Source organism: Haliaeetus albicilla, chromosome 3, assembly GCF_947461875.1.
Source record: "Haliaeetus albicilla chromosome 3, bHalAlb1.1, whole genome shotgun sequence".
Taxonomy (NCBI): Eukaryota; Metazoa; Chordata; class Aves; order Accipitriformes; family Accipitridae; genus Haliaeetus; species Haliaeetus albicilla.
Window position 1 is genome coordinate 26,459,249 of NC_091485.1, and position 26,693 is coordinate 26,485,941.

Here is a 26,693-nt window from a genome sequence, read left to right on the forward strand (position 1 = left end):
GTTTGGACATCCCAGCATGATGGTTCTTTAAGCAAAAGTATGGCACTATTGGCAAATGCTTAGCTTGGGATTCACTCTAACTCACAAATCATTTCTGCGGAACTGCTGTGTAACCAGTAGTTCTCCGTCATGAATATATGCAGTCGATAATACAGTGCTGGGTTTGTCTCTACTCAGTTGCATCCTGGGTTTTTTTGTTGCTGTTTTTTGTTTTTAGAACGTGTGTCCTGTTTGTCACCATCATTCTGAACTCTAATCCTGTTCTCCAGAGCAGGTGCAGATTCTTCCAGCTTTTGAGAAAGGGGAAAACAAAGCTTACCTTGAATTCTTCACAACTATGTCAGTATAAAACCACATTGGAAGAAAACATACAAACTACAGAAAAGGTGACACCCATAGTTTGCACTCAAGCAAAAAGAGATCTTTACTGATCAGTGCTGTCTCTAAAAGAGATACACAAAACTTGTCAATGTTAAATAAATGAAGTGCATTTCTATAACTGTAATGAAAACTGCTTGGAACACCTATGATTTTTTTTCAATCCTTTTTTGGAAGAAACTATGTAGTTGTAAGAATGCTAATCACTCATTTTGAGTGACATAAATGCAAGGTAATAATGACTGTATCTGTAAAATCATCACTGAAATATAACTGCTTTATTTCAAAAATACGATGTAATGAATAAGGCAAAAGTACCACCTGATAGGTGTCATCTTGATTCTGAGGCAATGCATGACAAAAGTAGATTTTGTAACAATTTATTAATGCTACATCTTGACCTAGTCATTTGGGCTACTTGCTGTAGGAATACGTTAAGTTTCTCTTACTTGGGGTAGCAATTAAACCTAACCTGGAAACAAACAGATCACTTGAGATCACTCATACCTTCAGAGACACCCAAGAATGGTTCAGGGCAACTGCATGGCAGCACACCGGGGACAAAGGCGTAGGAGGAGGAACTACTCCTATAGTTATTCGGGAGTCAGGCTCGGATGTAGCAATGTTTTGGTGTCTGAAGGTCCGCGTGGGCCATGGGATGGATCGTCCTGCTCTGAGGTACGCTGTTCGTAGGTAAGAAACACGGGCCACAACAAGGGAAGGTAGCGGGTGCTGAGACGAGCGGGGTGAGCACAGCCAGCCCGCAGAGAACCGGAGGCAAGGGGCACGGCAGGGAGGCCTATGGGAGCGCCTCACGCAGAAGCAGCTGATGCAGGGAGGCTTCGCCATCTTTTCTTCGACCGGGCCCGCCCGGCAGGAGAGCCCGGCTCTCCCGTTAAGTCTGCGAGTCCCCCTGAGCAGCCGCCTCTGCCCTGCCGATCCTCTCGCCGGTTGGGATCCGGGACGGAACAGCAACCGCACGGGCACGCCGACCAATAGAGGGACGGGAGGAGGCCCGCGGCGACCTACCGGGACACCGCCGCCGCACTGCGAAGCTCTGCGCATGCGCCCGCCCGTCGGCGGGGAGGGAGTGCTGGCGGAGGGAAGGGCAGGCAGCTCCACCGCCACTACTGCGCAAACTCCCCCGTCGGCGCATGCGCACACGGCCCCGCGCCGGGCAGCTGCCTGCCCTTTTCCTCCTCCCCTCAGGTACCGATGGCGGCGAGTGACACGGAAAGGGCTCAGCAGCAAGTGAGCGGCGGTGGGGGTGAGGAGGGAAGCGGGCAGCCGTGCGTATGCGCTTGGGGTGTCACGGGCCGGGCCGCGGTGTCCTCGGGCAGGCAGTATGAGCGCCGCGTCGAAAGCGGTGACTTTAGGTGGCTTCTGGTGAACCCCGGCCTTGTGGGGAGCTCCCTGCCCCTGGGCCGCGGTGCTGTCCAAGTGGCAGCGCGATTGTCTTTGTTCATGCATCAACGGATGATTGATTGCACATTTGCATTGAAGACCCATTTCAGGTGTTTAACTTCTAGGCGGAAGGTGGCTCTCCGGTTTTTGCGGGAATTCGCTGGATAACTTTATTCGCTCTGACTTAGTAAGAGCTAGTACCAAGGCCTTGGGGTCTTTCCCCCGCAGGGGGATGACCCAACCAGGAGCAGCACTGGTTGGGAGCTGCAGGGACCTGTTGTAGCTGCTCCACGTCACTTTGCTCACCTTGTTGCCGCTGAGAGTTACAGGATTATCCATAGAAATTTAAGAGATGGCGTGTGTACGGAAGAACTAAGCAAAAGTTACTTATGCTGTGAATCGGAATTTGGATCCCTAATATTTATGGCCTTCCATTGTAGTGAATCTTACCACATCTGTAAATAAGCTGTAAAAGAGCAAGACTTAAAACTGTGACTGGCAGACAAGCTTGTGTGGGGGGGTGTTATTTATTTTTGCATAATGCTTTTTCTAGATTGATGAAATTGAAGCCCTTTCATCCATATATGGTGAAGATTGGTGTGTTGTTGATGAAGATGAAAAAATCTATTGCATTAAGATTAATGATTGTCTGGATAAACCAAAATGGACCCTCTGTCTGCAGGTATAGTGGTGTTAAGGAGTTTGGCACAGGATTTGCAGTTGGACTGATGCCAGGCAAAATCTTGTGCATGCATGAAACCTTTTTAAATAGGATTCATTATCTGCTCAGATTAAAGAGTTTTTAGATTCGAATCTGTGATAGGCTTTTCAGTGATTGTTCTGTAACACATCAGTGTGCTTGTGATATTTTCAGTAGTTATGTATCCTAATTCCACACCTGACAAAAACTGATTTCAGTGTTTTTATACAAAGACTAATTTTAAAAATATTTTTTACATTGACTTTGTATAGGACACCTCAGTGAATCTGCTGCAATTGTTTTTAGATTTACTTTCTGGAAAGTGTGGAGACAAAACAAAATTTGCATCAACTTAATTGAGTAATTTGCTACTTTATGTTTACAGAACTGAAAACAGTAAGCTGACTTAGTGGAAGAAACACTGAAGTGTCTACTTACGGAAGTGCAGTGCCACGTAAATAAGTCCAGTAACCATGCATGCAGCTCCTTTAAAATTTCTTCTGCACTTTATTTTGCATGACACTTCATCGACGAAAATTGCACCATGAGCTATGATATTTGTATGCATTACCATTATTGGAATCCTAAATACAGATGTTCAGGTTTCGTTCTGTAACAAGATAGCTAACTATTATCTTCATTTGTAACACTGATTGTAGTCCTAGTGCTTGACATCAGAGTTCGTCAGTAAAGCTCAGCTAGCTGAGAGGAGTAGTCCAGTGAATACTTACCCTCAATTTCTTTCAGGTGATTTTGCCGCCAGGATATCCAACTGCAGAGCCACCTATTTATCAACTGAAGTAAGTGAAGTTTTCTTCCAAACATTTGTATTTCTTTTCTGAATTATCACTGTTAATTGTTTACAGTGTAAGTTGAAGTTTAATTAAAGATGACTCCCTCAATTAAAGTATACCAAGGATGGGGGATGTTTTCAGCAAGAAAACATGGTGGGTTTTTTTTCCTGGGTTAGCCTCATGGAGCTCCCTATGACAGTTTGCTCTCTGCCCTCAATTCTAATTCTTGCAGCATTGTTTTGTGGCAAGACAGCAATTAGACTGCAGATGTGGTGTCTGCTGCCTGTTGTGTTGGACAATGATGTCTCATCACTTCATTCATCACATCTCTTGTCTGGATCCTTGTTTCAGATTGTAAGGCATGCTTTTCAGCTGAGCACTGACTCTTGTTGTGATGGAGCTGTGGTATGTGCCATTTTCCTGTTTTCCTTCCCTGCTCTCCCCGTGTCTCCTGACATGTAAACAACATGGGAATGGAGACGGGTAAGTCAGGTCCCTGATTTGGATGATAGAGGGACCTGCAGGGCATGACACACAGCCTATCTACTGAGTTTTGGTCAGCAGTATTGACAAGGCAATACGAAATAGTGCTGATAAACTTGAGGCAAAGTTTATAGTTTAACATGAGACCAGGAGGGTACAGGTACAGAACCAAAGGATCATTCTAAATAGAATAGGTACTATGGTGCTGAAGGAGTTAGAAAGGTAAACTAATAATACGTAAGGTGACTCTGGAGTGACAATGGCCTACCATAAAAAACGGGTTCAGCTTTCTTTCCCGAGGTAAGAAAAGGCAGCCCAAGTTAGGAATCTTGAAAGAGAACTGGGTGATCATGCTTTTACCAAGATGTTTACAACTGGAATCTTGTTAAGTGGGAATGGTTGACAATGTTTTATTTTCAAGGTTTTTATCACATTTTAAAATAAATGAATGTTTGTTGAGATGTTGGAATCAGCACATGGGCACAATTTTCATGGTATTTCTTTTCATTCTAGTGCCCCTTGGCTTCGAGGACAAGATTATATGGAACTAGCAAATATCTTGGAAGAAATATATGTGTAAGTTAGAGACTGTGGAATATAGTAAAAGGAGACAGTGTATTTTCAGTTGCATGCCCTGCTCAGTGTATGCTTTTGAAGTATCTGCATGAACTAGTAGTTGTGAAGCGATTGCTGGAATAGCCATAAAACAGCAAGTTTCTTTTATAAATCTTACAGTTAAAGGTGTCGTGTATTTACTAAGCATTTTGCAAGAACAAATTGTGTTAAACTCTGACAGATTTCTTTTATATTGTTTAGACCTGGTGTTGTATAAGGATGGAAGTCTTCATTTTGACTGCTGATAGAATAGACTCCCATTAGAATCTATGAGATTGCTTATGAATTGGTGCTATGAAGTGTGAGATTTCTGCAGTATTCTGCATTTGAATGTTAAACCACAGGATGTGAAAACATTTGTTTGTGTCTTAGAGTATAAGTGGCAAAACACTTTTTATTAAAGATAGCTAAGGGGTAAATAGGTTTTAAAACAAATTAAGCACGTGTAGAATCTATTAACTAGAATCTGTAACATAGCGAACTGTTTATTATCACAGTGTGCAGCTAACAACAACACATAATGAATGCATGAGAATAAATGGAACATTTAGAAATACTCAAATTACGTGTTTTCAAATTACTGTGAAGTTGGGGAGTAAATGTAGTAATTTAATATGGTTTATTTGATTCTTTCAGATCCCAAAGATAATATAAACTAAATGAAATGAAAATACGTCATAAGGAAGCACAGTCATGCCCAAAATATTGAAATCTGAACATCTTGCATAAGAAATGTTTTTTTAATGCTATAAAATAAGGAAGAGAGCACTTAGCTTGCATGAGGGTTTTTTATCTAATTACTCAGTTACTTTGATTAACTGGGTTTCTTATCTAATTAAGAAACAGATAATTTAAGCAAGGAAAATTGAATTTGAAGTGTTAAAAATGCACAGGGATTTTAAGTTCTGTGGGATCATATTAGCCACAGTTGTTCAGTGGAGCAAAAAGGACAGAGATTGTCCTTAACCCTGTCCAGATTCATAGGATTTGCAGGAGTCTCTACCAGAGGTAGAGCTGCTATAGGTGGTTCTTCAAATGTCTTGAGCATCTGGTGCAAGTTACCATGTGAGGACTGTGAGGAGAAACAGCATGGTTGTGAAGCAGTTTTTGTTTTTTTTTTTTTAAGTTTTTTTTCTTTCCCCCTGCAATCTTGTAGGCTGTTAAATTGTGCTAGTTAGATCAGTCTCTTGCAGCTGCATTCTGTCTGTATCAGTTGCTGTTCAGAGCATTCACTGGTCTCCTCTCATTTTTGTTTGTTCAGCAGGAGATGAATGTGTTTGTACTTTAGGCCATCTATGTAATTTTAGACTGTTTAAAAACCTTCTGGAGTAGTCACTGATGCACACAGTGTTTGTGAAAGTCTTTTATCTATCCAGTGTCTAAATAGTTGTCAGATAAACAGAGGTACTCTGCATCATTTACATTGTGTGTTTTACCAGGTTTCTAGTCTCTAGTGATCTAAATTGTATAGTTCTGCAATCTAAATCAATATGAACTATACTGTCAATCACTATGTCTTCTTAAAGAAGTGGAAAAAGTGGATTAATTACAGATGAGAAGTCTGGTTTGGGAGACAAAAACTTCTTAAAAATGTAGCAAATGTTTGGTTTTGTTTTTTGTTGTTGTTTTTTTTTCTTCCAAGATGCTGTTCTGGTAAGACTTTTACTCAATAGAAACCTTTGTTTCATGACTTAGGCACAAGTGACAAGAAAATAGCAGCATAGAAAGGTAACTGTTCAGACTAAGTGTAATTTGCAAATATGCAGAAACTGAAATTGGGTTATAGCAGAAGAAATTGCTATTTACTTGCACAAAACGAAGAAATCTTATTCATTGTCTAATCTCTCATTCCATCATTAAAACAAATGTAGCTCTTCATGTATTAAACTAGTGCTTCTGTGTGATTAGAAGCAGCATGAAATCAGGGCGTTGAATTGTTCTGGAGTCTGCCCAGATTTTGAAGACAGAGCTACAAGTTTATAAATTCCTTATTTTTGCTTGAATATTTTTCTTAAAAATGTATATTTGTTTGAATTTCTGAATGTATTCAGCAATAGTGCTGTATACATTAAGCAAAGTAAGAGTTTAAAAATGTAATTTTGTCACTGATATACTGTACTTACATGGTGCCCCAGATGGTGGCAGTAAGAATAAAATCAATGAGCAACCAAGTTACCTACGGCCCTAAATCTTTAGTTTTGTTTTTGAGACAAACATGCACAGTTCATAAACATATTAAAATATAATTGTGAAGACAACTTTTCAGGACACCATTTTAAATACATTTTGAGTTGTTTGGGTCATGCTGCACATTAAGGCAGCATTTCTTAATTCTGAATATGCGCATGAAAAATGTGTTCATCTCATCCTTCCCCAGTACCTTAATACACACCTGTGCCCCTTGACTAAGGACTCCTATACCTAAATCTTTACCTCCCTGTCCTATAGGACTGCTTGTTACCCAAACTCTAGCATATCAGTCCAATGCTCCCCTGTGTCTGCTGCCACTGACCTACTATCGCAGTCCACCAAGACCAATCTCTGCTGTGTGTGCACTGACTGCTTGAGGGTGAAGAGAAGTGGGGCTGTTCCAAGGAAGAGCCCCCCCACCCAAACATGAGGGGAAGGAGTCCCCTACAGCCAGAGAGCAGCTGAAGGAGCTCACCACTGTCAGTACAGTACTTTTTGTAGAGAAAACTGATCCAGAGCAAGCTCTAAGGCTAGACGTCCTGGCTTAGTATTCTTTTGAAAATACTGAGGACTGTCCAGCTTACTCTTCTCACAGTTGCTTTCCCTTTCCTTAGTGGCCAGAAAGTTTCTGCCAGTTGCCTGTTTTCCTCCAGCATTGGTGCTTTTGATCTTTAAAAATAAAAATAAAATAAAGCAAGCCACAGAGGGAGTATATAATGATGCAGATACTGTGTGTTTCACCCAGTGAACTACTGAGACAGAACTTTCTACAAGGCTGTCTAAGCTCTTTATCTCACTAGATTGTAATGTTCTATTTCTGCATGCCTGAAATCTGTATGTTATTTGGTGTATTTTCCAAGTGACATCTGCAAAAATGATTCTTCATTCACTGTTGAGTTTTAACTTCCAGACAGAACCTTGGTGAAAGTATACTTTATTTATGGGTGGAGAAGATACGAGAAGTTCTGATAGAAAAGGCACAGTCATCAGACCCAGGTACTTCAGAAAATACACAGGTTTTTCAGTTTACTTCTTGTTCCACTGCAAATTAAGATTTCATTACAAGTTAAAGCTTTATGCCCAGTTTTGTATTGGATCTAAATAACAGAAAACAACAGTCTCCAGTGTCATGGCTTACTGTTTTACAGTGATAGCTTCCCTTTTTAAAAAAAGCGGTAGGGGAAAAAAAGGAGGAGGTTGGCCTCAGTGATCTAGAACAAGGTCCTCAGTTCTCTCAAGAATTAAATTACTTGCATGAAAGCAGAGTGCTGCACACAGGCACATTATGCATTGTCCTCTGTTCTGCAAAGGAATGATTCATATCAGTAATTAATTTCTGGTGTTGAGTATACTCTTGGAGGATTAGGATTAGCCTCAAGAGAAGGTAAACTTCAGTGGAGTATGCAGACAAATGACCAAGTATTCCATCTTAATTGTATTTTACTATATTGGGATGAGAAGTACATCATTGCTAGAGTTGCAGTGATTCTTCTGCTGTTACTCTTATGGTGATAGAGTTTGTGTAAATTCAGTTGTTTTTTCAAAAAGTGGTGGGGTTTTTTTGTGGGTTTTTTGTGCATTAAAATGCTAAACTGCTATGAAATGCATGAGTGACATGCATGCATGCACTTGTGCCAAAAGAAAATAGAAGTATTTTTCTATGTCATGGATGTTAGCTTAGTCCTGTGAAGAATAAAAGACTGAAGAGAAAAAAAAAAAGTGTGTTTTCAGTGCTGCTTCATGATAAGGTCTAGTTTTAGTCTTTCAATAAACTGTGCATTTTGTTGTTACATCACAGACATTTAAAAAGTAATTTTTCATTGACATGATTAAAGGAGTGGATACTGAGAAGTGAAAATTTTACTGACAATATTGGAAATTTGTTAGGTATTTTGACAGCAACGTTGTGGCTTCTACTTAATACATCTAATGATTTTTCTAGGCCTTTTGAACATGCTATATCACCCTCTGCTTTTTTTATGGAAAATACCTATCTTATAAAAACTGCATCATCACTATATCATAGGCCCTCTAAATAGGAAATTAGATTGTGATATATTAACTTGTCTGTATGGTAGATTCCCTCGAAATCCAGTTGCCACAGCACTAACTATGTGTGATATTTACTTTTTTGCTATTGACTGTTATTTTTTGTATGTCCTATGCATGAAGGAAAATAGGATTTGGGGAATCCCAGAGTGCTTGAAACATGTCCAGAGGGGTGTTTCAAATATAATGATTTTATAACCTCATGAAGTAGCATTGAACAAAAGCTCTACATTTTTCCCCAAATGACCAATAAATGACTAGAGGTCTTGTGAAACAGATTATTTTGGTCTCTAAACTCAGATTAAATTAATGGTAGCATTGTAAATGTTTAATGGAAATTATAAACATTGTTGTTCTTTTCTTCTTAGAAATACTGTTAATTAGTATTGAAACAGAATATATTATGCATGGATCCTGTAGCATGAGTATTGTATTCCTAACTCTAAGGAAGATTTTAGTTAATACTGGACTAAGAATTTCTGGGTTTTGTTGTAATTGACGTTACTATTCTGCATTTCATAATTCTTAACAGCAGGCTGATTTGAACTGAAAAGCCAGAGATTTTGGGGGAAAAGAATTTGAAATTTTGTCTTGCAAAAAAATGTGTAATAAATTCTACTACTTGTATCTTAATAGAACCAGATATTAAGAAAACCAGTGAAGAAGTTGACGAAGATGATGGAGATGATTTACTCCTAGACTATCAGCCCGTTCAGGAAGATCCAATTAAAATGTTAAATTACATTACATCTGAAAGTCAAGAAGGTAAAAAATATGCCCTTGTTAATTCTGATGAAATTATTTAGAAGAGAGAGACTTTAAGATGCAGGTTTTCTGTTCCGCTTTCGAGTAAAATTAATAACATTAAAATTATAATAAAGATTAATAACAATTGTAAAAAAAAAAAAGAACATATTTTTTGCTAGTTCTGTATGTCATGTGTACTTCACTTTAACAAATCCCTTTTTTGAAGTTGAGACATTCTTTACTTATGTAGCCATATAAGTTGTTCCAGTACCCTTAAAAGAAAACAAGCACTTCCTTGTTTGTGATCAGCAGATGAAGAACTGCCATCCATACATCATGGAAACCCAATCACAGATCGAAGGAGTACTTTCCAGGCACATCTGGCTCCTGTGGTGACACCCAGACAAGTTAGTAGAGATCAATTCTACTCGTTCTGTGTGTATTTTGAGCTTGACAAAATATTACTGAAATACTTGGGATTAGCCAAATACATCTGTCTGTCTTTGCGTCTTTGTGTGCTAATACTGTCTGAGTAGTCATCAGTTTCTTGCTTTCACTGTCAGCTAAATAGTTCTAAATATCAGCTCTGCAGTGCTTCCTGCTCTTCTTTACCATTATGTCCATTAGATGTAAGAGAATAAGAACATTGAAATTTGGCTTTTGGATGTTGGTGAGTTTATCACAAGATGTTTGGAAGCTACTGAGTCTACCATGTGTTACTTGGAAAATGAATGAAAATGAGTTTGTAAATGTTTTCCCTTGTTCAGAAAGGAATTCTATTGAAAAATACACTTGGATAATGCATAAATAAATCTTTATCAAGACCTAAGTGAGAGGGGTAGGCATGCTTCTAGATTTGTATTTGCCCACAACTAGAAAAAATGTCTGCACTACTTCCTATCTCTTATTGGAATCATTGGTGAATGTAGACCTAGACAGAGTGCTAGAAAAGGGCAGCTACATTTTGCTTCCCGTCATGCTTCCCCTCTTTCAGCAGTTTAACACAAGGTGAAGAAAGTATCCTTGTGTTTAATATTAATGATTTTTTTTTTTTTTTTTTTTAAATCTTTTGTGGAATTTGTTCTGTTACTTCTTGCACCAGAATTAACTTTTGGAATCCACAGCATTGTACAAAAATACACCTTCCTGTGTTTGCTGTGAATCAGTCACTCCTAATTTTGTTGCACTTCTCTGCATTCTCTCTGCAGTTGGATTTTATAGACATCTATCATATTTTACAGACTTTAGTTTTCTCTTTTCGAGGCGGAAGACACACCCCCCCCCCCCCCCCCCCAGTCTATTTTGGTACGTGTAATGTATGCTGTAATGTTTTTGAAATGCAGACTAGAACTATACACAACACTGAAGATGCAGTCACTCCAAGGATTTATAGAGTGGTGTGAAGTTTTTTTTCCATGTTCTTTTCCTAGTAATACCTTTCAGTTTACTTTTTTGACCTCTACTGAGCACTGAGCTGGTACTTTCATAGAAATGTCTGTTATAGCTCCAAGATCTCTTTTTGCAGATGCTAATAACTAGTTTGGAGTCACTTTGTACATCACTTTGCATCTATTAACATCAGTCTTCTTTGATGATCCCTGTTTAGTGGGGAAACTACTGATCTACTTGTCTTTTCTTGTCATTAACTGAGAGTTAAACCTTGAGAGGATTTTCTTCTTTCCTTTTATCCAATTCTAGCTTTTATTTTAAGAATTTTTGGTAAGGGATCTTGTCAAATGCTTTTTGAAATTCCAGGTAAGCTGGATCTACTACGTGCTCAGTGACTCTGAAAGAGTGTTGACAGATTGACAGGGTTTTGAGGCATATTTTTCTACACAAAAGCTGGAACATTTTAAGCTGTCTGTGGTTTTGGGGGTTTTGCTTCCCCCTCATTAGTTTGTCTAATATGGACATAAGACTTGTTGGTCTTTAGTTCCCTGCATCCTTCCTGGAGTACTTTTGAGATGTTGGTATTGCATCAGTCACCTTGTGCTGCAGAAACAGTTTTAACTGGTAGGTTAGATACCTTTTCTATAGTTCAACAGCTTCATACTCCAATTCCCTTTAAACTTTTACAGAAATATGATCTGGTTTTGCTGATTTGTTTTTATTCATTTTATCAGCTTGCTCAACCTTATTCTGTGGTAAGGCTCCACTATATCATCGTTGCCTGACCTTTTAAGATCATACACACTGTACATTCTTTTAGGTTTTTGTGCTATAGCTGTATCTCCTCTAAGTGATTCTCTTATATTTATTTGCTGGCAGTACAGGTCTCTGGTAAGCTTCAGCTTCTTATGTGTTTGAGGAAAAAAATTATTACTAATTTTATTTTTACACCTTCAAAAATGTGCTGTGCTTTTCACATCTATCTTGTCATCTATCTTATTTTTCTCTGTCGGGATGCAACTTGAGCTTTTCTGAACACATTTTCAGCTTTTTTGAGCTGTTCTTTTCCTGCTTGCAAAGTGAAAGTAATTTTATTCATTAGGTTAATGTGGAATAACTCAGTGTTTTAAAATACCTGGTACATTACCATTTTGATTAAAGTAGCACTGCACTTCAGGGGCTTTCTTAGCTGTGCTCAGTCCCTATGAACTGTGAGTCCCCATGAACTGTGTTGCTTTAGAAAGGGAAGAAATTGCAATCATTGTCTTAATGTCCTTTTCTCATTTTAAAAAACTCATGCTCTTTGATCATGATTATGAGTAAGATTGTTCCAACTTACGAGGAATTCTGTACCCATAGACATGGGTTTCCAAAAGGGCAGGTCTGTGTCAAGAAATTGTACTCACTTAAAGCAGGTTAGTAATTTCCCTTTTGCATGCAAAGACATTCTTAATTTCTTCTTTTATGACTTTTTTTTAAAGACAATATATACAATTCAATAAACCTAGGAATTTCCAGTCAAGACTTATTGGTATGTGGTTAGTATAAAGATAGAGCAATTCCTCAAGTGTCAAATCCATCTTGTTTCAGAGTCTTGCTGTACAGTGTGAGGTGATTGGTCTTCAGACTGCAGGGAAGCTTTGCTGTAGTATGGACTAATTTTTCTGAAAGGAAGCCAGAAGAGGTGAGGAATAGGGTAAACACTGCACCTGTAGTGAAACCTAGCTTCCTTATCAGCTGAGGAGATTAGTATATGCCCATAATACTTTATCTGCATAATCTATATGTTGCAGTGATATTCACTGATGTCGTGTTTTAAGCCCAGCCAGTAACAAAGCACCACAAAGCCGCTTGCTCACTGCTCCCCCCCAGCCCTGGTGGGATGAGGAGAAAATACAAAGAAAAGCTTGTGGGTCAAGACAAGGACAGGGAGGGATCACTCACCGCTTATGGTCATGGGCAAAAGACAGGCTCAACTTGGGGAAGAAACAAAATCAATTTAATTTACTACCAATCAAATCAAAACAAGGATATTAGGAAGTAAAAACCAAACCTTAGAACACCTTCCTCCCACCCCTCCCTCCTTCCTGGCTCAACTCCATGCCCAGTTCTCTCTACCTCCTCCCCTCAGTGGTGCAGGGGGACGGGGAATGGGGGTTGTGGTCAGTTCATCACATGTTGTCTCTGCCGCTCCTTCCTCCTCAGAGGGAGGACTCCTCACTTGTCCCCTGCTCCACCATGGGGTCGCTCCCATGAATGTGAGTCCTTCCCACGGGCTGCAGTCCTTCACAAACTTCCCTGGCGTGGGTGCTTTCCACAGGCAGATTTTCAGTCACAGACTGCTCCAGCACAGGCTTCCCATGGAGTCACAGCCATCTTCGGGGGCATCCACCTGCCGTGGTGTGGGCTCCTCCGTGGGCTGCAGGTGGGCATCTGCTCCCCCGCTCCCCTCCATGGGCTGGGGGGGACAGCCTGCCGTCTTGTCTCACCATAGGCTGCAGGGGCATCCCCTCCTCTGGCGCACCTCCTGCCCCTCCTTCCTCCTCACTGACCTTGGTGTCTGCAGAGGGGTTGCTCTCACATTCCAATCCCCTACTCACTGCAGGTACCCCTTCTTAAATCTGTTCTCCCAGAGGCACTACCACTGTTGCTGATGGGCTTGGCCTTGGCCTTGGCCTTGGCCAGCAGCGGGTCCGACTTGGAGCCAGGGAAGCTTCTACCAGCTTCTCACAGGAGCCACCCCTGCAGCCCCTCCCCGCTACCAAAAACCCCACCACACAACCCCCAAACAATTGTTATTTTAAGAAAGTACACAGATTGCTGTGTAAATTCCTTTACTGAGTATTTTTAATGGTGGAATTTAACTTCCAATATAGTTTTCAATAATGATAGCCAGAGTAATACCATAGTTACTTACGTAACAGAATATGTTACCTTGTCTCAATTTGGCTTATTCTGACACTTAAAATGTATGTAGTTCTTGGACTTGACATTGGTGGGACTAAGTAAGGTGGGACTAAGAACTGATCTGTTGTTAAGCATCTTGTATCTTTTATGAGCAGGTGCCTCACTGACATGCAAAGAGTTACATCCCTTAATTCCCTAAAGCAGGAATAATAGAGGGGCACAGGAGGAAAAAAAATAAGGCTCAAGAGCTACGACAGGAAAAAGGATAAACTATTGCTTAGCTATTAGGTGTCTGTCTTGGAGGTTCATTGCTAATACAGACGTATAATGAATCTTTAAGGTATGTTTTTAGGAGCCTGGTAGCTGACAAATAAGTAATGTCAAAAGTGATGATCATTTCATATGCTTTGTACCCTAAGTCCATGTATTGAAGTGTATTTATGAAAGTGTATTAAGTAATATAAGTTGTCTTTCTTCAATATTTCCCTTTAGGGGGAAAAAAAAAAGGAGAAAATAGGTGTCTGAAGCAATGTTCTCTGTTAATAATAGGAGTTTTTTTCATTGAGGTGTCTTATATTTGAGGTGATTTTTCTAAGTTGAATTTCTTCCAGAAGAATTCGAAATAGCACAGTATAACTTAAGACAGATATTAAATATGTATATTTATTACTCCTCAGAGACATTTTTCTTTGGAGTGTAAGGCAATTTACTTGCCAAGCATGTTTTCCCAAGCTTTCTCAGCTTCAGTAATGTTTTGCTCAAAGTAATATTAATTTTGTATTATGTACTAAAACAATGTCTGATCAAAGCTCTCTGTTTTACTAGACCAAATTGGAAAGGGTTGAACAATTGCTGGCTTGTTTAATTAGAAACAGAAGATGAACTGATATTGATAAATGTTTTGAAATTGGTACCTCTGAAGAACAGAGAGATGGACACGGTGGGAATATCTGTTTTCTGGGAAATACTGACGCTTTCAGACCCTTAATAGAACACACTTTTTATTATTCTCTCTGTGAAATGGTAACTCTGAAAAAAAGTACATTTGAGGAAAAAGGAAAAACTCAAAATGTAGTAGAGCTTTCTAAACATCACGTTTTTGTGAAATAGATAAAAGCAGTGTGTAATGGGAAAACATATGTCAAGTTGTGTTATATTCCAGCTTAACGTTATAGTTGAAAAAAGTATGCAGGTGTAATTGATACTTAATACAGATTGAAAATGTTTTCCAGATCTTACTGTCTCTCTTGTAGAAGTGTCAAATTGTTTTACTAAACATCTTCAGCAATATCATGAATGTACACAATGCACAGATTCAAGGAACCGCTGTTTTCAGTATCTCAGAAAAATGATTTGAAACTAGCATGAGGGTACTGAGAAGCTGCTTCCTGAGTTACCACACTGAATATTTAATTCCTTTTATGTCAAAGTGTAAAACTGTTTCATTATAGTATTAAGGAGGTGGTGTTTGTTTAGCAGTGATATTGAGATGGTGTGTATGAAATTCCCATTATAAAAGGAAGCGTATTTCTGTTTTTTTAAAGGTAAAGAGAGTTCTTGAAAAATTATATGAGAATAAGAAAATTGCAAGTGCTACCCACAACATATATGCATACAGGTGAGAGATGAATAGTGGTTTTTTGTTTTTTTTTTTTTCAGTGTTCTTTGACAAATGAATGCAGGACATGAGAAAAGTAAAATCCATCAAAGAAATTCCTTGCTATTAAAACTTTATGGGAGTAGGTTTCTTAATTGTATGATAAAGGTTTTAGGCTTTATTTTGAATTTGAGGTCAAGAAAGTAGAACATATAGTAGGAAATATGTTAAGATAGTAAAGCAGCATTAGGAATAAAAAAAGACTAAAAGTGGATTTGAATATGTGTTGTTATACTTTGTATTGTATGTTTGAGCATGGAAGTGCTATGTCATCCTGAACTAAATGTGTTTTTAATTGGGTGAAGTAACTTTTTATTCCCCAACCTTATATTTAGAAATAGCTGAAAATTTTTAATTGAAATAAGAGTTGAAACAAAAAGCATATGAATTTTCAGTGTTTGGCAGTGGCCTGTCTCTGGCAACTTTTGTGAACATAGCTTATGTGAAATGAATTGGTCTCAGTTCAGATAGTGATGTAGGTTTTCTGAGGAATGTAAGTGACAGTAAAAGGAGCCCTTTTCATTACTGGAGGAGCCAGTCATCTGAAAAAGCATGTATAGACACTGATCCATTCATGCACATCCTGGTGTGATCCTAATGAAACATGAAATGAGAGCAAGGGAAAGCTTACTTTACCAAAAAGTCTACCTAAGTAAAAAGTTTCTGTAAAGAGGAGATTTCTTTTGCTGCTGCTGCTGATCTATCTGGCTTCTTTCATGCATACTACCTAAATACACTTCAAAAAAGCAACAGAAACATACTTACTGCTTCACATATGTCATCTAGTACCAGAAGCCTCTTTGTCATTGTGTCATGTGTGTATTAACTCAGTTCAGAAGTTGTGAAATCAATTGGTAACAAACAGTAGACCTCTGAGCGTTACTTCTGGAAAATTAGACCTAGGCAGCTGTCCTCTACATGAAACAATATACCCCAAAGTTTCCTGGAGTGCCCCCTGAGGAAGGAGATGGCATGGAGAATCTGAAGGCGAATTTCAGTAATAGTTTCATGCTGCTGCTGAAATATAGACATAACTAATTATTCATAATATTTTTGTCCGAGTTCTTCCAACTTGTGTGTTCAACCATAATTTGAATCTGTATCTGATAGAGTTGGTTTCAGCTAGGCTTAATTAGTAGGCCAAAAACCTAAGGATTTTTCTGATTAGGGACTTTACGCTGGTAATGACTCTGGAGTTAACTTGCAGTAGCTGAAGTCTATTTAAAGCTTCTCAAAACTTGTTCTACTGTACAGGCAAGTATTTGTGGTTTACCCTAAGCCTTACCCTGTTTTCATGTAAATGTCCTTAGTAGAGAAGTACAATTGATACACATGTGTATGAAAGATCTCTGAGACTTCATTAATGATGTCAAAATGTTAGCTGATTCACATTTTTGAAATCTATTTTATGTTCATTTTTTTCTTTTTTTTTTTTTCCTTCTTTGTTTTCTTTTTAAGAATATGCTGTGAAGATAAGCAGACATTCTTACAGGATTGTGAAGATGATGGGGAGACAGCAGCAGGTGGACGTCTTCTTCATCTTATGCAGGTCATAGAAATTAATCTTTGACTTCTGGAAGTCTTGAACAGATTTTAAAAATCACTACGATGTAAATAAACTTGTAGATGATTATTTTAATTCTTGCTCTGTTCATAACCAAATAGATGATTGCTTTCTCAAAGCTGAAAGAAGTAACACAACTGTTGCATGCATGTAGTAAATTGGGATTTCCAAGTCTTGGATCATAGAAGCAAGTAGTGTTTCATAGGTGGTAGTAATAGTTTGAACAGTTAAAAGATAAATAAGTTTTGGTTCCTATGCTTACTATGTGGTGTAAGGTATATAGAAAACGAAGACTGGAGGAAGCTAATGGACCAAATGTAACAGCTGACCTATGCACTGCTTTTCATTCAGTTTCCTTGAATATTCATAATAAAAAGACACTTATATTTGAACTTGCAGAGTAGAGCTTCAAATGCAAAAGGTAGTGGGAGTGAAGGAGTTAAGTTATTTTGATCATTTAATCTGTTTCTTTGTGGCGTTTCCAGTTCTGGGTCCTTAGCCCTCATGCTCACATATATTTTAGTTTTCAAGTGTTGAAATAATACTCCCTCAGCAAAGTTGCTGCTAAATGTGAATTGAGTTTGATAAATTTTGATTCACTGGCATGATGCAAGCCCTAGTAAAACCATAAATAAAGTATCATAACTACAGGGGACAGCTGGGTACATGTTATACAGTGCCTCAAGTCACTTAGCTTTATCAGAACACTAATCATTCTTTTTAATTTTGTTTTTTTGACCGATGTCCCCTTCACAACAGGCATTTTCTTTTCCTGTCCTTTGCTTATTTGCATATTCTGTTGCTCAGTGTGTTCTACTCTTATTCCTGGAGACTGTTTTAAAGCTTTTTATTATTATTATTTCAAAGCTTTCTTTTTTTTTTTCTGAAAAAAATATAATTGATGGAAATATTTTGACATTTTTTCATTTTGAACTTTTTGAAACTTCCTAACTCAAACCTGACTTGGGAAGGAAAACTTACGTTATGTAATATATGCCAGTATATGTGATAAGTGTGAAAACATTATTGTAATAAAAATAATGTAAAGAAACAACTTTGCAGTTACTGTACCTCAGTTTGTTCTGAGCTTATCAGGTTTTTCTCAACATGCTAATGTATACATTTGAAAGCTGTCACACAGTGTCTAGGCACTTAATATTCTGTAAAAATCCAGTTTAGAAAGTGACATGAAGTCTCCCCTTTCAAATGTGAATGTGTCTCAATCATATGGATCATCTCTCTCCATCTGTAGTCCTGATTACTGGGAATATTTTTGTTTTGGAAGAGTACTGCTGTAGGGATCAGAAAAGTGCAATTTTCACCCATGGGAAAAGATTAAAATAGTTTATGGGCTGATTTCTAGATGTTCATAGGTCTTGTAGTTTTTCTGTTATAAGCACTTACACTTACTCTTTTGCAATAGAAACCTTATCTTGTTTCAGATAAACCTAGCACTTCAGTCAAGATAGCACCTTCCGGTTACAAGAAACTGTATTTTAGATTAATTCTTTCGAACTTAGAGTTAAAAAATTTCCCAACTATGTTTGGCATCCTGTTTACTGTGAACAGTTGCTATACATAGACTTTAAGGCTGATGTGTGAATGTAGAGTAGAAAATGCCTGTCACAAAACCTGCTCCTATCATTCTTTCTTTTTTTTTTACATTACCCGTTTCATTTTAAAATTCTAAGAATATTTCTGTTTTCACAAACAATGATAGAATCTTCTAATAGTATTGTTCAAATTAGTCATATATATATATATTTTTCTCCTTAAGGAGGTGATGAATGGTTGTTAACGGGCTTTATTGATAGCTAGCTCTTAAGGGATTTTTCTCACCTCTACCAAACCACCCTGGTATCTTGCAGACCACAGTGTTTTTCTCAGCCTTATGCAAATAAAACTGTGTTTGCTCTGTCTGGCTCCAAGCCATCTGTGTGCATTAGTGTACTACTGCGCAGGACTTGAAAGCTGTTTATAAGTGAAGACATTCCACAGAGATTTCAGATGCCTTTGTTTGAGGGACAAATTCAGGATTACGGTCACTAATCGTGCAAGACTAATTTGAGCAAAAATACTAACTAGCGATTGTCACTATATGTTTCCACGCAGTAATGTGTATCTTATATTTTGACAAGATGTGTGTTTCTCTCTGATACTTAAGTCAATTGACATTCCCTGTGTTACTTGTGTTTGCTGATGATGGGGAGATCTTGAGGAAAGAATTGCTGTAAGGTGGAATAAATACTAGCTTTCAAGCTAGTCAAATCACATTTAGATTTTGTGAAAAGTAAAGCTGTTGAAGGCCTTCCATGTTTCTTGCCTTTAATTGCAGTAAAAGAAATCATCTTTTCTGTTTAACTCTCTACTTGATTTTGTTACAGTCTTAGAAAAGCTATATAAAGGTCATTTAGTTCCTTTCAATCCTAATCGCTAATACAATTATTTCATGTTGTGTGGACTTTATGCCTTTTTAAATTCAGAAAGCAACTGCTTGGTTGTAAGGGACTAAGACTCAAACCTAGAAAATGCAGAGGTTTTTATGTATTATCCCTGTGCTGTTGCCAAGTCCTGCATGTGGCAACAGTACTACCTTATGGCATTTTAGGTATCCATATGTATAATGCCTGTCCCCTGGCTGTTACTAGCCTCATCCACTGACACTTCCGAAAATGTGGATAGACACTGCTTTGTGACAGAGGTACTCTGGAAATAATAATTCATCATATCAAAGAATAATAAATCTAACTCAGTAATTTTTCCCTTTAAGTAATGCCTGAAGCTTTTGACACATGACAGAGCAACTGTAGTGCACATTTGCGTTTCTGAGGCTTTGCACCCTTTCTAAGGGATATATTGACTCATTTTACTTTGAATTTACCTTTGGGTAGGATCTTGGAAAGGGAATCTTACCACAACTGCTGACTCGTCACTATTTGTTGTCCTCTGATAACATACGTGTGACACAGACCTGATTGTAAGTTCTTCTTAAAAATGCAAGGTAGTAGACTTTTTCTGTGTTTGAAATTGGTGTCAACAGTAAAACTAATTCAATTTAAAAATAACAACTTTTCTTTCTTCCTTTCTTTTCTTTTTTTTTTAAACAGATTTTGAACGTTCATAATGTGTTAGTTGTGGTATCCCGCTGGTATGGAGGTATTCTCTTAGGACCAGATCGTTTTAAACATATAAACAATTGTGCAAGAAACGTACTTGTGGAATACAACTATATACCTTCAGTGGTAAGTTTCTGCCACTTAGAATGAAGGCATTTGTATGTGAACTTGTGTAAATTGTCACTGCCAGAAGAAGCCAGAAGAAAACTAATACTATGTGCGTCATCTTCTGGTTGCTTTGACGCACTGATGGTATGCAAAGGATCAGTGCAAAGACTCTTTGATCCTAGAGCTTCCAAAGAAGTTCTAGGAAGAGCAGACAAATTAATGAAACTGAGTGAATAAATACTACACAACTCAAAACTTTCATAAATCCCAGTGAACTATGAGGACTGATCGTATGAAAAATAGTTCTCATGGGTGACCTTGAGAGAATACTCACGGTATGTAAGAATGTTGTTTAAATTTTGAAATGCTTGTTTTTCGTTTCAGGAAGAATCATCTAAACAAGCAGGAAAGAGCAAAAAGATAAGGAAGGACAACAAGAAGAGAACAGAACACTGAATTATTTTTAAAAACTATAAAAGATTATTTTGCACATATTTATACAAAGAAAACATGGACATTATTGCCTTATCCAATACAACAGACGTTTTGTATTGAAAAGAGAATTCAGTAAAGCTATATATACATTTTCATCTTGTTCTGTGATTTCTTCTGCTGTTCTGAAGTAGAGCTTAGACACAAGTTTTCTGTATTCTTACATGTTTCAACTCCTTGTTGGGAGGGCATTGCAACATCTGGAACCATTTCCCCATCCCACCCCCTCCCACTGGACGATGGTTGACTAATTTTAAAATGTGGATTACTGTTGTGGTTTAACCCCAGCTGGCAACTAAGCACTATGCAGCCACTCCCTCACCTCCCTCACAGTGGGATGGGGGAGAGGATCAGGAGGGCAAAAGTGAGAAAACTCGTGGGTTGAGATAAAGACAGTTTAATAGGTAAAGCAAAAGCCGCGCACACAAGCAAAGCAAAACAAGGAATTCATTCACCACTTTTCCTCGGCAGGCGGGTGTTCAGCCATCTCCAGGAAAGGAGGGCTCCATCACACGTGGTGACTTGGGAAGACAAACGCCATCACTCTAAATATCCCCCCTTTCCTTCTTTCCCCAGCTTTTTATTGCTGAGCATGACATCATACGGTCTGGAATATCCCTTTAGTCAGTTGGGGTCAGCTGTCCCAGCTGTGTCCCCTCCCAACTTCTTGTGCATCCCCAGCCTCCTCACTGGTGGGGTGGGGTGAGGAGCAGAAAAGGCCTTGACTCTATGTAAGCACTGCTCAGCAGTAATGAAAACATCCCTGAATTATCAATACTGTTTCCAGAACAAATCCCAAACAGCCCCATACTAGCTACTGTGAAGAAGATTAACTCTATCCCAGCCAAAACCAGCACGATTACTTAGCTTCTCCATTTCTGGGTTTGAACTCAAACATCTGTCTTATATTAGGAATTGAATTCCCTAGTTTGTTGTATTGAGGGTGAGACCTGGTTCATAGACCAAGTAATTTATGAAGTTTTAGATTTTCTATACCTAAAAGGAAAGCATGTGGCCTAGTGCTATATGGCCTTGGAGGGCCTGGTCCTGGCTATGCAGTTGTTCATGCTAGATGAGGTCTGGTTGGTGACATAAGAAAGACTGGACATGGGCAATAAACAGAAATGTGAAGAGATTACTTCAAAATGTCTTTGAGGATTGTTCTGTGACTGTTGGGACTCTAGGAGCCTGTGGAAAAGCTGAGGATTAAGTGGTTTATAGCTAAGGGAACTAGTGATTTCAACAAAGAATATAGGTATTTTGAAATTGGACTGTTACAGCTAGTAGTGAACATTAGTAACCATTCTGAAGTGACTTCCATTGGTGTAGAGTGGGGAAAAAAACAAGTGTTAATGATATGATCAGAAACACTTGAATTTTCTACTATTAATAGCTTCCAGACTTCTCTAATGCATTACATAAAAATTAACAGGACCTTTCGTCAGTTAATTGTCATATTGCTATTTAGATGGGATTTAAATTTTCTTTTTTAAGATTCCTTTGATATCTTCCACTTGGGGAGGATGGACTTTAATGATCTGTTGGATTTTTTTTCTTTTTTTCTCAAGTTAATTTCTAAACTTTGTGATCCATTAATTACTAGCTGACTCACAGGTGCTTTCTTAGGTCAGGTATACCTTATGTAGTTTGCTCATATAGTAATGTCAGGGCTGTGACTATTTTTAATGACATTTCTCTAGTGGCACTTACATAGTTTAAAGGTGTATTTGTAAGACTAGCTTATTTGACCTCCAGTTCAGTATACATCTTTCTGCTAATATGTTCTTACACTGAACTGTTCATTATAGTTATCCAGCATGGGTACCCCAGAAAACCTTTCCCAAGGCAAACTTCATCTAATCAAAGTAACTACTCCAGAGTGTGATACAGCAACAGAGATACTCCTTAACAATTTCAGTAACTTGAAAAGTACCACTGAAAAATGTGATTTAAAAAAAAATAATAAAAAATTACTGCTGATTGATTTATTGAAACAATGTTATGCAGTTACATTACCTTGTCTGCATAGTAAAGTTCTTGGGTTCAGCCTTTTATCATCTGTACTTGTGATAATAAAATGGCATTCCTCTCAGGGAATGAGAACCATATATTACAGTATATAGTGGTCCTGCTCTTTTTGGGTCACACAAGTATTTCTTGTTCATAGTTTGTCTGTCTTATGGAGAGACTCTTTTAAAATAAAAATTTTGTCATTCACTTCCAGTACCTTATTGACTTAAGTATTCCAAAGTTTCTGTTGCTTTTATGAAAGTTTGAAAATGTGGCAATTAATATGGGAAGCAGGTGAATTGTGAGAAGTTATGCTGCAGCTGCCCAAGATGCAATTCCATTGATGGTAATGCATGTTCTTTTTCCAAAGAGCATCCTTTAAGTTTTGAATGCTCAGAATCAGCAAGTGATTCTGAAGGCCTGAACTTTTGGGTGTTCAGTCTGAGGTATGTGAAAGCTAGGTGTCCGGGTTTTTTTATTATTATTATTATTACTGTTTTTCCCAGTAATCCCAACTGATCCTTGTCCCCAAGAACCTCATGTTTCAGTGTGGTCTGTTAGAAAAACCAAACCCCTCAAATGGAAGAAAAAAGTTGTTGATAACTACATGCTGTCTAAATGAAATAGACCATATAGGTCATCCAATCAGTGAGCAAAACGAATCCCCGCATCCCTTAAAATGGCTAGAAACAGACCATCAAAGTGGAAATATGTTTGTATTTTCATGCTGTTTCTTCCAGAGAGAACATGAAGTGCTGGCTAGCTGTCTTGTGGACACTTTTGGTTAGAGAAGTTGCATTCTCTTCCTATTTTTGTTTGTAAGCATTTGCTAAGTGTACACTTCCTTTATTCTATGAACAAGTTTTCATGGGGCTTTCCAGAAGAGTTTTGCAATGCAGGATTTTGTCCTTTCCCTTGAGAGTGATGCCTCAGCATACCTCATGACCTAAAGAACCTGTGATTCTTGCTCTTTGACTATTAGCTATGCTTCAAGGAGGCTGTATCCCATCACTTAACTGAATACAATTGTTTCTACTTTGTAATTCAGAAAATGTTAGAGCAGCAGCAGTCGTTACATGTCACAATCAAAAATTTAGCACTGATGCAGCAGTTGAAGTCCTTGAGATGTCAAGAGTGTTTTCACACTGGGACTTGTAATCAAAGGACACAAGTAACCTACTCCACATGTAGAGCAGAGCAGCAGTAGACACACGGAATATATTTTGATCCTCGCATTTTCATCATTGCCTTTAATGTATTTGGCTTGTTAACAAAGAAATCAAGAACCTAAATTCTTTAGAAACTGGGCTATGCTATAAAACATTTTGTTTCTCTTAGTGAAGAACAGAGGTCCCCCAGAACCTGAGAGAGGAAACAAGTCAGCCTACTCTTAAAAGCAGCTGTCTTGCTTCCTAAGTCACTTGTGCTCTGAGGCCATAAGCCATTGCTCCCAAAAAATATGCAGATATCTTTAAAAAAAGGGAAAAAGAAAAAAAAAGAAAAAAAAAGAAATTATACTTCATAACATTTGTTGAAGTTGCAGGTTCCTGTAGTCTAACCTTGGATAGACTGGTATCTCTGATGAAGTATGTGCTTATGAAGTATGTTATTCTGAAGCCAGTGTAATGCTGTGCAATGAACTGGAAGTACTGACATCTTTTGTCTCTGAACTATAGTAATTTTAGATTGTGTTGTGGTTTAACCCCAGCCAGCAACTAAGCACCACGCAGCCGCTCACTCACTCCCCCCCCTTCCAGTGGGATGGGGGAGAAAATCAGGAAAAGAAGTAAAACTCCTGGGTTGAGATAAGAACGATTTAATAGAACAGAAAAGAAGAAACTAATAATGATAATGATAACACTAATAAAATGACAACAGTAGTAATAAAAGGATTGAAATGTACAAATGATGCGCAGGGCAATTGCTCACCACCCGCGGACCGACACCCAGCCAGTCCCCGAGCTGCGAATCCCTGCCCCCCACTTCTCAGTTCCTAAACTAGATGGGACGTCCCATGGTATGGAATACACTGTTGGCCAGTTTGGGTCAGGTGCCCTGGCTGGGCATGAGAAGCTGAAAAATCCTTGACTATAGTCTAAACACTACTGAGCAACAACTGAAAACATCAGTGTTATCAACATTCTTCACATACTGAACTCAAAACATAGCACTGTACCAGCTACTAGGAAGACAGTTAACTCTATCCCAGCTGAAACCAGGACAGATTGCTATTCCTTTATTAATTAAAAAATGTGAAGAGAACAAAATAAACAACTACTTGTAATCATAATAATCCTGTCATTTTGATAACTAATGACCATTTGGTTTTTATTGCTGAGATAAGTCATCATTTTTTATTTTGGGATACGGTTTACAGACATTAAGAGAGAAGTTGTAGCCTTCAGTATGTGTCTATGCAGAAAAGAGAAAGATTTGCCTGTTCTGTTAGGTATATGTCACCATCTTTGCAGGTTTCTGTGGTGAAATGAAGTTAAGTAGAATCAGCAAAATTACCCCTGAGGGTGGTAAAGGAATGAATTTTTGCACTCTGTTATCTGAAGTGTGCTGACAGGAGATCTGCTTTAGATTTGGCACAGCTTCCTCCCCTAACAGGTAATAACAAGGGTGGGATCAGCCTTTGCTTTTGAGTAAGCTGGGGACACAATCACCGTACTCCTGTTAAGTGCATTATTATATTTACCGATATTCTAAACTCCTATTGCTAAACAATGTAATAATCTTATTTATCAATGTAAACAGTGACAGTTTAGTATTTTCCTGCAAGTTAAAAATTTATAAATAAGGATCTAGAGAAATGTATTGAAAATCAACTAAATCAGAATGGAACACCAAAGTTAGTCACTCCAGAACCAGGTGATGCAACGTCACGAGAAATCAGATTGCGTCAAATTATGTGTATGTGAACTAGCAAGTGGGATCCAGCACGGGAAAAAGATAACAAAAAATGGCTTGGAACAACACTAACTTTAAAAATAATGTCCTAACAGAATATATCATATTAAACTGAAGCAGCAGTTTTAACAGGTTTTGTTATCAAATATTGTAAATTTGTTTAAGACAATATAAGCTGTATGCATATCCCCTACTTGTGGAAGAGTTACCAATTTCATTATCTGGAAAAAAAGTAAGAAGAAAAGGATTATAGCATTAATTCATACATAAAGTACAGTTGCCTGTCAAAAATGTGTCCGTGAAGAATCAAAAACTAGCAGAAAAAGGGGGATTGTGACTTCTATTTAGTTGGTTTTGCCACTCCATTGTCTTATCTCTCTCTTTTACTGTTTTTGCTTTGCTCTTCTGGAAATGAATCAGGAGCATGGCTGAAACTGGATTAGCCATTATAGGACTGCAGTCTCCTACAAGGTAGTTTCAGAATGATTTATTCTTCTTTGTTGCTCAAACTTAAGTGAATGGACCAAGAGCTGGAGTTTGTATCTGGTCTCTGATTGGGGTATTTTGTTAGCAAAGTACCTTCTAAAGAACTGCTGGGTGGTTTCTCTGTATAACAGAGACTTCAGATAGAAAAGCCTTAATCAATTCAGGACAGATGAGCAATGGAAAAGAGCTCCTGTCATTCTTACAAGCTTCTCTTCAGGAAGTGGTGATGAGACAGAACATTTCATCTAAATGTCCTACCATGTAGAATCATAGAATAGTTTAGGTTGGAAAAGACCTTTAAGTTCATCAAGTCCAACTGTTAACCTAGCACTGCCAACTCTACCATTAAACCATGTCCCTAAGTACGACATCTACACATCTTTTAAATACCTCCAGGGATGGTGACTCAACCACTTCCCTGGGCAGTTTGTTCCAATGTTTGACAACCCTCTAGGTGAATAAATTTTTCCTAATATTCAATCTAAACGTCACCTGGCGCAACTTGAGGCCATTTCCTCTTGTCCTATCACTTGTTACTTGGGAAAAGAGACCGACCCCCACCTCACTACACCCTCCTTTCAGGTAGTTGTAGAGAGCAATAAGGTCTCCGCTCAGCCTCCTTTTCTCCAGACTAAACAACCCCAGTCCCCTCAGCTGCTCCTCATAAGACTTTGTTCTCTGGGCCCTTCAC

General features: G+C 38.3%; 1 protein-coding gene across 2 annotated transcripts; it reads left to right on the forward strand.

Moving 5' to 3' along the window:
* Positions 1 to 1,479: 1,479 nt before the first annotated feature.
* On the forward strand, positions 1,480 to 20,689 carry IMPACT (impact RWD domain protein). Of its 2 annotated transcripts, none has more exons than XM_069779191.1 (11): positions 1,480 to 1,629; positions 2,336 to 2,464; positions 3,230 to 3,282; positions 4,273 to 4,335; positions 7,475 to 7,560; positions 9,250 to 9,378; positions 9,670 to 9,767; positions 15,201 to 15,274; positions 16,772 to 16,862; positions 19,985 to 20,119; positions 20,486 to 20,689. In XM_069779191.1, the coding sequence occupies exons 1-11, from the start codon at positions 1,594 to 1,596 to the stop codon at positions 20,555 to 20,557; spliced, it is 966 nt and encodes a 321-aa protein (XP_069635292.1). In that variant the 5' UTR covers positions 1,480 to 1,593; the 3' UTR covers positions 20,558 to 20,689. The 2 variants fall into 2 exon arrangements, with proteins under 2 accessions (XP_069635292.1, XP_069635293.1); XM_069779192.1 differs by having other exon boundaries at positions 9,673 to 9,767.
* Positions 20,690 to 26,693: the final 6,004 nt, after the last annotated feature.